The 15523-nt window shown below is 38.8% G+C and overlaps 1 protein-coding gene across 1 annotated transcript; it reads left to right on the top strand.

The window, feature by feature from the left end:
- Positions 1-1824: 1824 nt before the first annotated feature.
- dixdc1a (DIX domain containing 1a) lies at positions 1825-15443 on the top strand. Its single transcript, XM_083913444.1, has 16 exons — positions 1825-1955; positions 2069-2247; positions 7176-7333; positions 7442-7587; positions 11163-11252; positions 11487-11540; positions 11640-11690; positions 11946-12050; positions 12178-12231; positions 12326-12418; positions 13125-13196; positions 13811-13972; positions 14106-14172; positions 14364-14472; positions 14715-14823; positions 15051-15443. Exons 2-16 carry the CDS (start codon positions 2225-2227, stop codon positions 15132-15134), a joined length of 1377 nt encoding a protein of 458 aa, XP_083769570.1. The 5' UTR covers positions 1825-1955; positions 2069-2224; the 3' UTR covers positions 15135-15443.
- Positions 15444-15523: the final 80 nt, after the last annotated feature.

Here is a 15523-nt window from a genome sequence, read left to right as displayed (position 1 = left end):
GCTCAAAATATATAACATATTACAGTTATTTATATTACAGTACAGTACAGAGCACAGCTTGGAATGAAAGTGGAACGTTTGGTGTATGAAAGCTTTCAGCAGATGAGAAAAAAAACGAATTTTGAGAAAACAGCCCTGACAGATGTGCATCGTTAGATTCCAGAACACTGCAGGTTAATAGGGTACAAATTTAAACTAATAGATATCTCAATGAAACTTCCTCAGTTGTTTACTTACATTTTACTAACTTAGTAAAGTTATTTATTTTTTCTTGATTACAAGATTTTTACGATTTATGCTTAATTATGCAAAAGACGCATTTACTAATGCTAATATTTGGTAAATTTAGTAGAAATCTAAAGATGCAGATAGGCAATGTGTAGTAGCGTGAAAACCTTGTTATGTATTTTGGTTGTTTTCTTTCCAATAGTCTGACAGTAGACAAGTGTAGGAGGCAACTAGCCCAATAGCCTGTAGTGTCTCCCCATAAAAGTGTTTGCAGCTACATTACTGGCAGTCTTACTACATGAGTGAACTGACAGAACAGAGTTGAAATATGACCCTCGTGGATGGACCTCACATTTCTTTTCTTTTTGTTATTATTAATATTAATCCTGTGGGATTTTTTTGGTAACCCTAACCGTTATGGTTTAACTTAACCCAATAATATTTATTCAGAAATAGCAGCTTAATGTGGTTTTAAACTATTTGTGTCCTTTTAATTATTGCGTAAAACTAGTGATCCTAGTGTAAGGAGTTTTATTTGATCCACATACAGTATAAATCTAACGCTGCATTAGTCTGGTATCACTCGACAGTGAAGTAGCTCATTAAAGCACGTGTTGGTGGTGCTCATACAGAATTCAAGACACTGTCATTTTGTTCTGGGCAGAACTGCAAGCTGCCGCAGAAACCTATTTCACAATCTTACTGATGACACCAGCAACATTTCTCACCACCTAATGACAGCGTGCTCAGCCAAAAACGCCTTTCAAAAAGAGTAGTTAACACTCATGTCATAGAAAACCTTTAGCTTCTTTTGTCTGCTGATGAAACCATAAATGTGAAACTTCTTACATTTTGGTTTAATCTAATGGCTGTAATGTTTCAGGGCATTCTCTAAACAATTCATGTTCTTTAAGGCATTTTGCCACAATTGCAGTACAAAACGCTGTTCACCATACACAGTACACCATAATGAATAGTGTGAAAATAGCTGTGTTCCTTCTACAAATACCATTTTCTGTTTGTTTATTTCCATGTACCTCAATACTTCTTCTGAGTGTGTGTGTGTGTGTGTGTGTGTGTGTGTGTGTGTGTGTGTGTGTGTGTGTGTGTGTGTGTGTGTGTGTGTGTGTGTGTGTGTGTGTGTGTGCGTGGGTGTGTGGGTGTGTGGGGCATGTTGCTGGTATGCAGACCTGTTATTTTGTCAACAGACCACATAGATTTGCTTCTTATTTTAGCTGCAGTGACATACAGTACAGAAAAAGCATAGGGAAATGAGAGGGAAGGAGAAAACCTCCCTCCTCCTCCTTGTGAAAGGAGAGAGCGGTGAAGAAAGGAGGGAGGAGGAATGAGGGAGAGGAGGGGGAGGGTAAACACACCCAGACAGAGCCATGTCTGACATCCACGCTCACTGAAAGAAGGAAGGACCGATACAAAAAGCCAGTGCGTCGGAGCAGAAGAGAAAGAGGGGAAGGAGGGAGGGAGGGCAGAGGGAATAAATGCAAAAAAGACAAGAGAAAAAAGGGTGAAAAAGATGCACAAGGGCTGCATCAGTTCTCGTCCGCAAAGAACAAAAAAACATTGTGTTCCTGAATGGGAGCTGGTGAGCTCAAGCACAAGGCGAGTGCAATGAGAAACCAGGCAGACTTTAGTCGCTGGTGTTGCTGAGCACCAATCCTCTCTCCCTCCATCTCTGTCACTCACTCTCTGCCAGCTAGGACTGAGCTTTGGTATGATTTAGGGGAAGGGCTCATGGCTTTTGATTAGGATTTGGAGCTTTATGTTTTAGGAAATATGCTGCTGTAGAGGATTTGAACGTGCTGTTTTTTCTGATTGAACACAGTGTGTGACGTGGAGACGCCTCTGCCTGCTGTTTTCAGGGCTGCTACCCTGCCTGCTGTCTCTGGCTGTGTTTGGGCTATGGTCCTGACTGAGAAGCAGAGCATCACCCAGGTGCTGGGCTGCGACTCAATGGGAGGTTAAGCTTTTAAACACCAGCATGGGAGCCAAACAGATGAAATGGTAAGAGCTGTTTTTCTCATTATTATTTTTAACAATATGTCTATCCAGGCTACTGCTTTTTGTCTGGGTGCATCAAAAACAGAGACATAAATACATCAGACCTAAATTCAGGAGGCCATTCATTTTCCTGATCATCTTGGTCTCAGTGTTAGTAATGCATTTCACCATGACAATATGACTTGGATACCCTAACTGTGCAGGTTATTGTTCTCAGTGTTTACGGTGCAGTAGGTGTGGGTGTGTCCCTGTCTGTGTGAGCTCAGCTGCTATTGCCTAGCAACCACTGTCTAACGTCCATTACCGGCTCTTCCATTTCGTGATTTGGATAAAGATCATACATTTTAAATGTCAGAAAATGTCAGAAAAACAACTACAAGATGTTTTTTTTTCCTATAGTAAGGAACACTATATATACTGTACATATACTGTAAATAGGTCCTTTTGAATAAGCATTTATAGAAAATTTATAGAGTCTATAGGTAATAAGGGCCTTGCATAAGTCATTATAAGATGCTTATCAACATTATGTTTTAATAAGACTATACAAGTGTTAATAATAACATCATAATCATGTTTATTCTTAGATTTATAAGAACTTATAAGAAATATATTACTATGCATTTATTGGAAGTTAACTTTGCACTATGCTTATGCAGAGAACAATGTCGTGTTTGGATTAATAAACCCTTCATTATGCACTTAATAACAAATATTAAATATTTGTAAAGAGAGAGGTGAGCAGCAAAGGACCCTGTTAAACTCTTAATAAGTGCACAAGGAGCCCCGGAAGCTCACTTGGTAGAGTGTGTGCGTCGTCATTTCCCGGTGTATTCCAGCCTTTGCTGCAGGCCTCTCTCCTTAAATGTCTTTCAAAAACTTTAACAAGTGCTTAATGAAGAATTATTCATCTTAACAAGGCATTGTTGTTGCTTTAGATCTGTAGCTGCAAAACTAAGTTTAAAGCATAGCTAAGTGCTAATAAACGTATGATGATTTATTTCCTATAAGTGCTTATTCATGTCTTTTTATCTAATAAAAAACATGTTTATGATGCTATTATTAGACGTATATAGTCTTATTAACTCATAATGTTAATAAGGATCTTATAAGGGTTTTAGGCCCTTATTGCCTACTAACACTTATTACAAGGACCTTAAAATAAAGCATAATCGTACTGGCACTCTTTTGGATTGTGAACATATTTATTTTATTTTTATTAAAAGGCCACCATCTTTGCCCAGATTTAATGCAATATTAACCAGACAAGCCAACTATGGGCAAATGCATTCAACTAATCCTTTTATATGTTTCATGCTGAACACTGTTGGTAGAAGAAGTACATAGACCATAATATAAGAAATACTCCATTACAAGTAAACGGCCTGCATTTAGAATCCTTCTCAAGCAAAGGTATTTACTGCAAATGTACTTAATGTATCAAAAGTAAAGCTCCCTTCGACTGATTTTATTTCATGTAATATCACAAGTTTGTTGATAAAGTTGTTTCAATTTATTACCGTTATTATAGTTTACAGTTGTAGTCATATAGTTGTAGCTGGTCCAGGGGAAGCTATTTTCGATCACTTTATATGCACTTCAGTATCTTAGTTGAGTGGTTGGGCTCCTTAAAAGGGTCACAAGATAAATCTGAGGGGCCGTGAGATGATTAATGGGAGAAAAAAAAGAAGGAAAAAACAAGTTTCTGCTACAGAGATGTATGTGTATTAAGTCTTAGGACTTTCTCTATCTTTGTTTTGTTATTTGAAATATTGGATAATTATAAGATAAGATGAAACTTTATTTATCTAAAGGGAAATTGCTGTGCAGCAGTTGCAATTCAAAGTGGGAAGAGTGCAAATATAAATAGTGCAAATATAAAAGTCTAAGATAGTAATAACAAAAAGGTCCAAATACGGCACAAATCCAAAATATATACAATATATACAATACCAAAATCGTGTGAACACGGAACATAAAAATATAAACAGGTCAATAGGGATCAGTCAAGGTGGGGTTGCATATAGATATGTATGTACAGTATCAGATCTGAAGTACAAGTACATGGTTAATACAGATTTTCATGATTATGTCCATGATATTTAACTTAATGTCACACTAGTCAAATGTAAGGAGTTGAGTTGTAATGATGAAAAAGCCATGTTGTCCGCAAGAGACACTAATCCAGAGAAATACCTACTAATATACCTTTGTGAGACTCAAAAAGTTATCGAAATGAAACCATCTGAGAAGTTTAGAAGTTAAATCTCTCTTTGATGGAACTGCTAACAATTTAAAGACATCTGAACCATGACAAGAGGCCCCAAGCAGACATTGCTTTTTAGATAAGGAGTCACTGTAAGCACTGCTTTAATCTTTAACAGTGCATCATATTTGAGGATTTATATATATTTATGTATATATATACATATATATATTTATATCATATCATATGTCTTTTTAAGGTAAAATCTTGATCTGAGAAGTAACCAATAACTACACCTGTCAGTTAAATTAAGTGGAGTAAAATGTACAATATTGAACCCTCTGAAATGTTGTGAAGCAAAATTATAATGCAGCATAAAATAGAAATACTAAAGTAAAGTACCTCAAACTTGCACCTAAATACATTACTGGAGTAAATGTAACTTTCCACCACTGCTGATGTTAATCTGTTGCACTGAAGCTCATCTTTTGCAAATCCAAGTGCTTAATCTTTGGCTTAACCCATATGTTCCAGATCAGTATGTATGTGTTCTTTTGTTGCATCAGACAGCAGCGAGCATCGAAAATGAATGTGTTAGTTTATTGAACTGCTGCACGCTGAGACAATGATAGAGGGTATCTTGATAATGTCATCGTCTGAAATGACAAGATTAGTTGAAGGCAGCAGCTTTGATCCCCTTTCCAGAAACACTTTGGGATAATCACGGCTGCATCTGATAAGACGCTCGGTTCATGTTTTTTATGTGAGTGGTTGCAATTACTCGTTTGAAGCCGGAGGGAACTCTCAGTGTGTTGAACGTTCCATGTGACCAAACTCTCCTGAATTAAAAGTTTAAATTAAATCTTTTTACTTTTTTTTAAGCCATGCTAGCAAGTGGATAGCAATGTCAGTCTGCCAGTCACTTAGTTCCAGACTGAACTATCTCAACAACTATTGGCTACATTGCGAGGACGTAAAAAAAGGAACACTGGTTTGTTACGTAGAACCATCTGAGAAGGCCTCATTACAAACTGATTGGAAAAAGGCAGGTGCTTTAAAAACATACCTGGCAGGTGATTGGATGAACCATCTGTCTATCAAACTATTGTCAGGTCAGCCAGGAGAAGAGAGAAAACATATTTTCCATTGAGAAAAGCCTCCCATGCCATTCTCTTCTTTTAATGAAGAAATTAAGAGAACTCTATTCATCTCCACTAACCTCTTTACATGCGGTCGCCACTTGTGTCGTCGTCACCCCCTCAACTGCCAGTAGCTCTTCACAAGAAGGTCAATAAAAACTACCTAAAATGACTGAAACCATCTGTGGGAAAACATTTTTTGGGGTGTACTTTGAATGACCCTCTCTACCTCTGAGCCAGAGCCATCCCTGTTCCCCTCAGGATGAAAATAACTTTGGTGATCCCTTAACTTTTCACCTAATGTCATCATCAGGTCAAATTTGTTTATAGTCCAATACTTTGATTCATGACCAAATACCTGCAAAACATTCCTATAAGCCTCAGTTGTACTTTGTATTTAGTATTAAGCATGCTAACAGGATAAGCTAAGATGGTGAACATGGTGAGCATTATACCTGCTCAACATCAGCATGTTGACATTGTCAGTTTAAGCATTTAGCATGCTGACAATAGCTTTTAACTCAAAGCTGGACCTAAGTACAGCCTCACAAAGCTGCTACAGTAGCATGACTGCAGATTCTTAGACTTGATTCTTAGACTTGTTTCCAGTTTGTTTAGTGGCTGAGAGACAGAACTTAGGTGCACATTATAGTAAGCAGTCAGAGGAACGTGCAATTATTCCATGATTGAACTGAATGCAGATAATACAAGTGTTACAGTTTAATGCCTGTTGTGGTATTAGCTTGTGCATCGTAATGCTATTAGATAAGCAAAAAATCTCATCGGCTACAATCTAATTCTCCCTGCATCTGTATGGGAAGAACATGTTTAACTGTGCATATAATCCCTTGGGACATTCTTTGATTTCTAAACAGTTTTATCCCACAGTTAAGTCCACAGTCATTTTTTTCCCCTCAGATTTTTGACCTCAGGAGCAGGGTGATGAATTGTAGTGCTTCTCTATCCCTTCTCAAGCAAAGAGTTTGGATCTGTTTCTGCAGAAGCAGGCATGTGTTCCCATGCAGACACAGAGGGGAAGGAGAAGGAATCCTGCGTTAAAGGACCATGCATAATGCCATGGGTCACAGGTCACAGTAGCTCTATCCCATTTCTACAAACACAGCAGAGTGAAGATGACAGCCGGTCTGTACCCCAAGCAGCTGGAGCTCTCAGAAAACACTAAACACAGAATCATACAAGCTACAAGAAAACCAGCCACTCACAAACCATACAAGTTTTATGTTTTGTAAATGATGACGGGGGGGGAATCACACAGTTTTGTACATGCCTGCTCGTACTGTGTATGTTCTGCGTAGATTTCAGTTGTGTTCGGTCATGTCTTTTCATTCATTTTATTATTTGTAAATAGTCAGTGATACACTGTTTCTGATGAGCATTGCATATTAAAAGCAGATATGGTTTGCAATATGTAGTCCAGGTCTGTTTAATTCATAGTTTTGCACTCTTTGGGGAGTTATTAAAGCGTATATCTCCATTTTATGTTGCTAGGTTCATTTATTTCGATTCATTTGGCAGAGATTCAAACACACACACCAATTCCTGCCTGTGCCCACCATCTGTTTCAGCCTCAGCTCAACCAGCCCTGCTCACTCCCCCAAAGAGGAGTATGTCATCACCCAGTCTGCTGACACCCCTAAAGAAGAAACACTCCATGATAAGTCTGAGGACCAAGGGGAACCTCAGGATGACAAATCTGAGCTAACGGAGAAGAAATCTGTCACAGGTTGGATGGTTGCACATCAACTCTTGTAGAGCGAGATTAGATGCAATGCAAAGAAAGGAAAAAAAAAGCTCCCTTGCCTAATCTCCCCTTTACCTCTCTTCCGTTCAGAGGATGTGTCTCTGTGTGGATTGTGTCCCTCCCTTGGGCACAATGTGCAGGAGGAAGAGAGGTCCTGGGAGGAGCAGCTGGATGCCCACCAGGAGCAGCTGGAGAAGGAGATGCAGGAGGCAAGGAGGATGGTGTACCGCCTACAGGTAAGTCCTGGTGATGACACACTTATAAAACAAACGACTGAATCTTTAATATGAACTCATTGACAGAAGGCACACAGACTACAGATGCACCAGAGGGAGGTAACAGCTCAAATATAGCCTTGTTCCAGACTTCTGATATTCTGCTCACACTTGGTGTTTTTTAGCATTTCAAACTGGATCAATACATTTAGACATAGACTTAGACTTCTCTTTATTGATCCTTTGGGATGAACTCCCGCAAGGAAATTAAGTTTCCAGCAGCTTTCAAAAACACAAGGGAGCTATAAAAAAATACAGTATAGGATAACCAACAAACTCTTAGCTAAATAAATACAGAAACTATAAAAAAAACAATAAACAGTAAGTAATAAACTCTTAGTCAAATACGTATACCGTAATTTCCGGACTATAAGCCGCTACTTTTTTCCCTCGTTCTGGTCCCTGAGGCTTATACGACGGTGCGGCTTTTCTACGGCTTATGGTAACCAGTGGCGCGCACTACCGAGGATGCGCGAGACCGAGGCAGACATCTGGCGCCAGGTAACGAGAGCAAAACAAAGAGTAGGAGAGCTTCAGCGACAGTTTGCGCGAAGGAAGTGTTCATGCAAACACCCTCAACATGGAAAACAAACGGAGAAGTGCATATGATGCTGCTTTTAAGTTAAAGGCAATCGATCTGGCTGTCAAAGAAGGAAATAGAGCTGCTGCACGTACCCTTGACATCAATGAATGGCTGGTTATTTTGATAACGTAAACGGCCGCGGGACTGCACTTTTACTGCCGGGTTACAGGCGAGCACTTTGTATTACTTTGCACCGTTGTATTATTTGTACTCTGCACGAATGCTGTTCGCCATGTCAAAGATGTGAAAGTTTGATTGAATGATTGAAAGATTTATTGTAAACAAACAGTCATCTCTGTCCCGACAATCCCCTCCGTGGTAGCAGGAACCCCTATATACTACGGTAATTACACATCAAAACGCCTGCGGCTTATATGTGGAGCAATCTGTATTTTCCCCTAAATTTAGCTGGTGCGGCTTATAGTCAGGTGCGCTTTATAGTCCGGAAATTACGGTATATGAGGTAGATGTAAGAATACAGGCAAAAAAGAGTTCACAGAAAGTTAAATAAGATAAGTTACATGTAGAGACATTTGATAAAATATGAATAAAATTATAAAGATTTAGATAATGGAGAAACAAATCAACACCTGAATTGCTCCCGACCTTTGTATCGTTGGAAAATTTAGCTGAGAGGGGATAGATCACTAGACCTCTATTTGTCCATTTTAATTGGACATGATTTATAATTTCCTCAACTGCGGGTCAGGCTGATAATCTTATCTCTATTCTTTCACAGAAAATAATGTGTGTATGCAAATTAACTTCTGTGATGATTGAACCAGTGGCCTCGAATGTTTGATATCTGAAATTTTGCTAAATATTGCAAATCTGTGCTTTTATTGTAAAAAAAGAATGACCTTGTGCCTTTATCATTACTGTATGTCTTCCATATTTGCATCATACAGTTAACATACATACATACAAAATAATAGGTGATATACATTATGTTTTGTAATAATGATGTTAGCATGCATTGAGTAGTTCTTTGTATTTAACTATATCTTAACATGTTGTTGGTGCAGCTAAGTCAACACATTGTGTGCAGTACTTACAAATTCATCAGGTGACTTTACACAAATAACGTCATACGGATATATGTAATTATACATTTAAGAAATCAAAAGTAACAGAAAGTAAGTGTGCAGTAATGCTTGTTGCCCAATAAGTGATATCAAACTCTGAAACTATAAATACAATCAAATAATAAGATAATAATTGCAAGAAATGTTAATGTATGTATAATGAGTTAGTAAATCATATCGATATATTTAAAAGAGGCCGTTGCTTTTTTAATAACTTTAGTCCTTCAAGACTTTTAAAATATATTCACTCTGATTATCAAGGCACAGTTTTTTAGAGTAGTAGAGTTCTACTTTGAATAGGTTTGTGTATGTAGCTGTGTACTGTGTATGCGGGTTAGAAAAAGTATGTGTCTACACCTTCAGGCTTTTCAATAATATTTCAATTTGATACAGTTCAATCCAATTTAATTTACTGGCTTTATTAGCTGAAATGGGAACCTTGTTGTGCAGCCAAGTATACAAATGCCAAACTGCTTTATTTACAAATACAAATACAGAAATAAATCAGGCTTATCTGCCATGTCTATTTAATTATGACTGCTTACAGGCCTTCACTCTGTGTGTCGATGTATATGTGCATGTGTTGCTTTTTTTCAGCCATATTTTTGATTGGCCCTCATTTTAATTTCAACTTCACACCTGTAAAATCGTCGTGATTGCATCTTGCACCATTTTCAAGCCAGGAGCATAAAGAGGGGGGCCAAACCCCCCTCACAATTTTCTATCCCCTACATCTGGCGCTCGAAACACACACATTTTGCCATGATGACACACTATCTCCCTCTCTCTCTCTCTCTCTCTCTCTCTCTCTCTCTCTCTCTCTCTCTCTCTCTCTCTCTCTCTCTCTCTCTCTCTCTCTCTCTCTCTCTCTCTCCCTCTCTCTTTCTCTCTCTCTCTCTCTCTCTCTCTCTCTCACACATACACACACACACACACACAAACACACACAAAGGTTGGTAATAAATATAAATAATTTTTTCAGTCATGAACCCAAGTGTACTTTTTGAAAGAGAAAGAGTTAAAAAAAAAAGGAAAAGAAAGTTCTTCCATTGTAAAGTAATATTTTGCTTGTAAGATGTGCGTTTTTCCAAATTTCCTAAAAAAGTAAATTTATGGCTCACTGCATTTCACACTTGTCAGGAAAAGTATTGCATTGTATTTGTTTAAAGGTGATGGCAGGTGTGGTAAATGCACATGTGCAAGGGCCCCGGATTGGCCTGTGAATCAGCTGTCCCAATGGGCACATTCATAAGGTCAATTTGATTTTCAATACCTTACTGCTACTGGATTGCATAGCGGCAAAAACTGAAATATGTAAATATGATAGTGCAAACACAGTGGAAAGAACAACAAGATCTACTAAGAAAATAATTACATTGACAGCAAGACATGGTGTTCTTTGCTGCTGCAGATGTTGAAGCTTCTGATTTAGAAAACTAAAAGTTGTTACCAGCTTGCAGATGCAGTGTGAATGCCTTTGTCAGCAGTATTGCTGTTTGGCTGAAGGCTCTCAACTCTAAGTGTGTCGGTGTGGGCCATGTAATATTCCTTGCACACAAGCATGATCTGCTTCTGGTTACTGGGGTTATCCACTTGTACTGTCTATTCACTATTTGGGTTTAAGCCTTTTGCATTCCTCCATCAGGTCATTCACATGCATCTCCTCCTTTAGATCATGTATCCATACTTCTCATCTGAGGAGTCTGAGGAATCTTTTGACCCTGACATCAGTGTACCATACATATATGAAGTTAAACCTCTTATATAACAATATTTAAGCACTTCTGTTTCTATAATAGATTGGGAAGGAAATGTCCAGAGAGTTATTTGGAAATATAAAAAGTGAAACAAAGTGTTTTTGTCCACAGGCGTTGCTGCTCCATGGCTCCCTCCCCGAGGAGGACCAGGATGGATCTGTGAGCTTTGGAGATAACCGGGCTAACGCTGAACAGCAGCTGGTACGGTGCCCTTTCTCTGCTATCTCGAGAAAGCAACACTGTGTGAAGTGTCAGTGTCAGCCCTTCTGTTGTGATGATGTTTGCAGCCATCACTCCCTCGAGAGTGGCTACTGTAGAGCACAATTGAATCTCTGTGATCTGCTAGCCTGCAGTCATGCAGGCCCATTGACTCCTCATACGTTCTGACATTTTTCCATTCTCTAATTATGCTGCTCATACGATCTCCCTTTGAAGGTTCTAATCCGCAGTCGTCTGGACCAAAGCACGGAGGAAGCCCTTGATCTCAAGGTACAGTTAGTAAATGTAATTAGCTTTAATATAGATGAGCTGCCTTACAAGAAAATAATCACTTTTTCTAATGCGGCTGTTCATTTATGTGGGTCTTAGAGGGAACTTCTGAGAAACAAACAGGAGGTGCGCCACCTTCAGGCCATCAAGGTAAACCTCTTACTCAAACCATGTCCTTTGTGTGTGAATTAAAACGGATTTAAGGATATAAATCAATCCCTTCCACTCTTGTGCTGTCCCAAACTTCTGCAGTTTCTATCGCACACCATATAGATATTTTCATTTCTTTACAAATATAATCAAGTTTAAAGGATGGTGTAGGCTGTCAATGAGACAGGTGAATGTAGCATATCTGTATTCAGGTCTTTTCTGGAATTTCTTTGATCTCCCCCTCTTTCTCATTAGGATGCTCTGCAGCAGCGCCTGGCAGTGCAGGAGGATGCTGTGCTGCAGCTAAAGCAGGAACTACTGAGGTGCAACATGGCCAAAGATCAGCTGGAAGGGGAAAATGTGAGACAAGTGATGAATTCCGTTTGACACAATAAAATATTTGACTTGCGTGACCTGTGGATCCAGCTGTACGTGCGAGCAATATAGCACTCATTTATCCGTATTTACTGTATCTCTCTGTTTGTAGTCAGAGCTCAAACACAAGTTGAGTGAACGGACCAAATTGCTGACTGAATACGAGGTTACATTTTTTATTTTATTTACATTTCAGTGCATTTTTTGGATGCATACATTAATATGCAGACTTATGCCGTCCATTTTCTTTGACACAATAGCAGCAGCTCGGGAGGAAAGACAGAATACTGCAGCAACAGCAGCAGAAACTCGACGAAGCTCAACATAAAGCCCATGAAGTCAGCCTTGGACGGGTAGGGATGGGAATACGTTTCAAGTGTTTCAACAATGTATGTTTGGATGTAAATGACATATATAATAATAGTATTTATTTACACAATTTATTTTTCAAAATCAAGGTAACAAATTAATTCACACTGCAGCAAATTAAAATCAACCAATTCTAAAAATCAAAAACAAATTTTAATCAGTTACCAAAAGATATTAACTGGATCGGAATAAAACAAAGAAACCCCTCCCGTAATATGAGATTAAATAAATAAGGAAGAGGCAGTTTAAGTAAAAAATAAAATGTAATAAAAGTACATTTTAATAAGAGTTGATTTAGTGGATAAGGCTGGCTGTATTCCTTTTCACATTTATATTTAGAACGTGTCCGTAATGTCCTATAACAGCTGGGCATTGTAGTTTTTTGTTTTATTCAAACAAGAGTATATTATGCATTTGTTGAGGACTATTTTCAGCTGTAGATTAATACACAATTGGTGGGTATTTACAGCAATGAAGAAACATGTCACTCAGTGCGACAGTAGCTCATTGATGTGTTTTAAATAGTTGTTTTGGACATCAATGGGGGCTTAAAGCACAGAGGAATAAGCTATATCAGTCTTTGGCAACACGTGTCTTATTTTCATGGTATTTGTTAAACTTAATTATAGAATGTCTCCAGCCTCAACTGTCTTATTTACATATTTACATGTATTATTTACCATTTTGCAGACATTCAGGAGTGAAAGCGGTGGTTACAGTAACTCTTCAACATCTCCTGCAGTATTTCAACACATAGCACCAGTACGTACGCTTATTTTATTTCAGTCCTTAATCACTTCTGTCTATTGCTGTTTATTGTGTTGATTTTGATGGCTTATCCTTTGGAAACTCACTTTAAAAAGGAAAAAAAACATTGATGAAAACTGATGAATGTCAAAAATAACTAACGGTGTGTTAGAATAATGAGATATTAGGTGACACAGTGGTTAGAGCAGTCGCCACATGTAAAGAGGCTGAAGGTCCTCAAGGCAGCGGCTGCGGGTTTCAAGTCTCCCCCTCTCTCTCTCATCCCATTTCCCTTCTGTCCTATATAATAAAGGCTTGAAAAACTGCCAAAAAAGAATCTTTAAAAAAAAAATATATATATGGGGGGGCTTATAGTGAAACCTCACCAGTAAGTTGAGTTCAAAATGAATGCCAAATTCTAAGATGGTGTGGTCCTGGACATAGAGGAGTAGAAAGATGGTCAACTGGAACTTAAATTCTAACTTTGAATTAGCAAGTCAAAATTTTATCATCATAAATATACCATGAGTATTTGTATCATGGCTTTTATCCTTTTTTTTTTCTTGGTGGAAATAAGCTTTCATTCTTCTTGCCTTAACTGTTTGATTGTAAGAAGCTGTTTGTCACAGGGTGAAGAGCTGCAGCTCGTCAGGGAGGCACTACGTAGTTTGAGGGACAACTTTTCTGGCCATGACCCCCAACATCACACCCTGGACACCTTGGAGCAGGGCGTGGCCAGCCTCATGGACCGATTGCACACTTTGGACAGCCAGCGCAGACAGGACAGAGGGGTACACACTTTCACACATGCACCATTCCAGAGTCAATCTTTAAAATTCTCAACACATGTCACCTGATGAGGGAGCCAGCAACAGATGACATTTAACCGTTAATCACGAGTACTATAATTGGTTCTTCTTCTAGGAGGAATTTAAATCACCAGGACGCAGAGCCAACTCGACAGACCGTGACTCCTGGCCGCAGAGCTCAAGTGAGACAAAGAAAATCCTTGTTGGGTGTTTAGGATTTGTCATCCTCTGCAACATCTCAACTTTGCCTGCTAAATCAGATTGTGCAGTTTAATTACAGTGCTATGTATTGAGAGAGCATTATTGGCTGTGAGCCATTTCAGACTTGGGTAGTGAAGAACCGTATTTTTTGATTTTATGTGATTATTTCCAGAAATGGCACACTCACACAGCAGCCCGGGACTGGACAGCACCGTCTCCACCAAAGTGCTCTACTTCACTGATCGGTCTCTCACTCCGTTTCTGATAAACATCCCAAAAAGGTGAAAAAACAAACACTTTATAGAACATTGTATGATCCCTCTTTGTAGTGTGCATCAATTTTAAGCAAATTGCTGTTTTAGTCAGAGCTGCACGCTGAAGACACATGGCTTAATTCAGGCATGACCTGAGCTCCATTTAGATGCTTCAGTATCACTGCTGAATAAATGTTTATTCTAGAAAAGCTTAATGCGTGTGTGGGTGCATGTGTGCATAGCTCATGACTGACAGTGTTCTCTTACAGGCTGGGTGAGGTGACACTCCGAGACTTTAAGGCTGCTGTGGACAGACATGGCAGTTTCAGATACCACTTTAAGGCACTCGACCCGGAGTTTGGCACAGTGAAAGAGGAGGTAGGCGTAAGAGTGAAATTATAGCCCCTACTTCTTTTCACATCAACTTCAGCAGGCAAATATAAAATGGCAGTTATGTAGTAAGATATGCTAATAATAGCCGTGGCTGTGCTATACTTCAAAACACTGCAGGACTGAGTAGTCATTTTCACTTTATCTCCAGACATTTGTATGTCATAGATGTGAGTGGCTCTTAGATATGTAAATCCTGGATGTCGGCTGTTCAGGTATTCCAGGATGGAGCAGTCGTGCCTGGCTGGGAAGGAAAGATTGTAGCGTGGGTGGAGGAGGACCACGGAGAGAGGAGGTAGAGCCCGAAGACCACAGATCACCACTACAAACCTCAGTTATTCCCACTGGACCAGGATTTCACTGAAAATACTTGTGATGCCATAACAGAGAAAAGTTATAAAACATTTAACTGGGACCAACGGACATAACAGCATTTCGATAGAAAACCACGTTTTAAAAGTGAATGTTTCATTTGAAGAATTTGGGTACCACTTTTTTTTTTTAAGGAATAGATATCAGACATTGTTTGCAGCTCATAAATGGATATGTGAGACTACCAATTAATGGTCAGTAATGTGATACCTGAAACTGTAATACGAAATGAAGTGAATGCGATTTACAATAAATAACATGTTACAAGCTGTGCCTTAAAACAGCTGTAATCAGTGCATAGTATGCAAATGTTAAA

Source organism: Echiichthys vipera, assembly GCF_963691815.1.
Source record: "Echiichthys vipera genome assembly, chromosome: 5".
Classification (NCBI taxonomy): domain Eukaryota; kingdom Metazoa; phylum Chordata; class Actinopteri; order Perciformes; family Trachinidae; genus Echiichthys; species Echiichthys vipera.
Note: the sequence above shows the minus strand (reverse complement) of the source record. Positions and strands in the feature narration are given on the sequence as shown.

Coding starts and splice junctions, on each gene's coding strand:
- dixdc1a (XM_083913444.1), top strand. CDS start 2,225: ATGGGAGCCAAACAGATGAAATG. Junction 14,173..14,363: donor CTCCTGGCCGCAGAGCTCAA/GTGAGACAAAGA, acceptor GATTATTTCCAG/AAATGGCACACTCACACAGC. Junction 14,473..14,714: donor CTGATAAACATCCCAAAAAG/GTGAAAAAACAA, acceptor GTTCTCTTACAG/GCTGGGTGAGGTGACACTCC.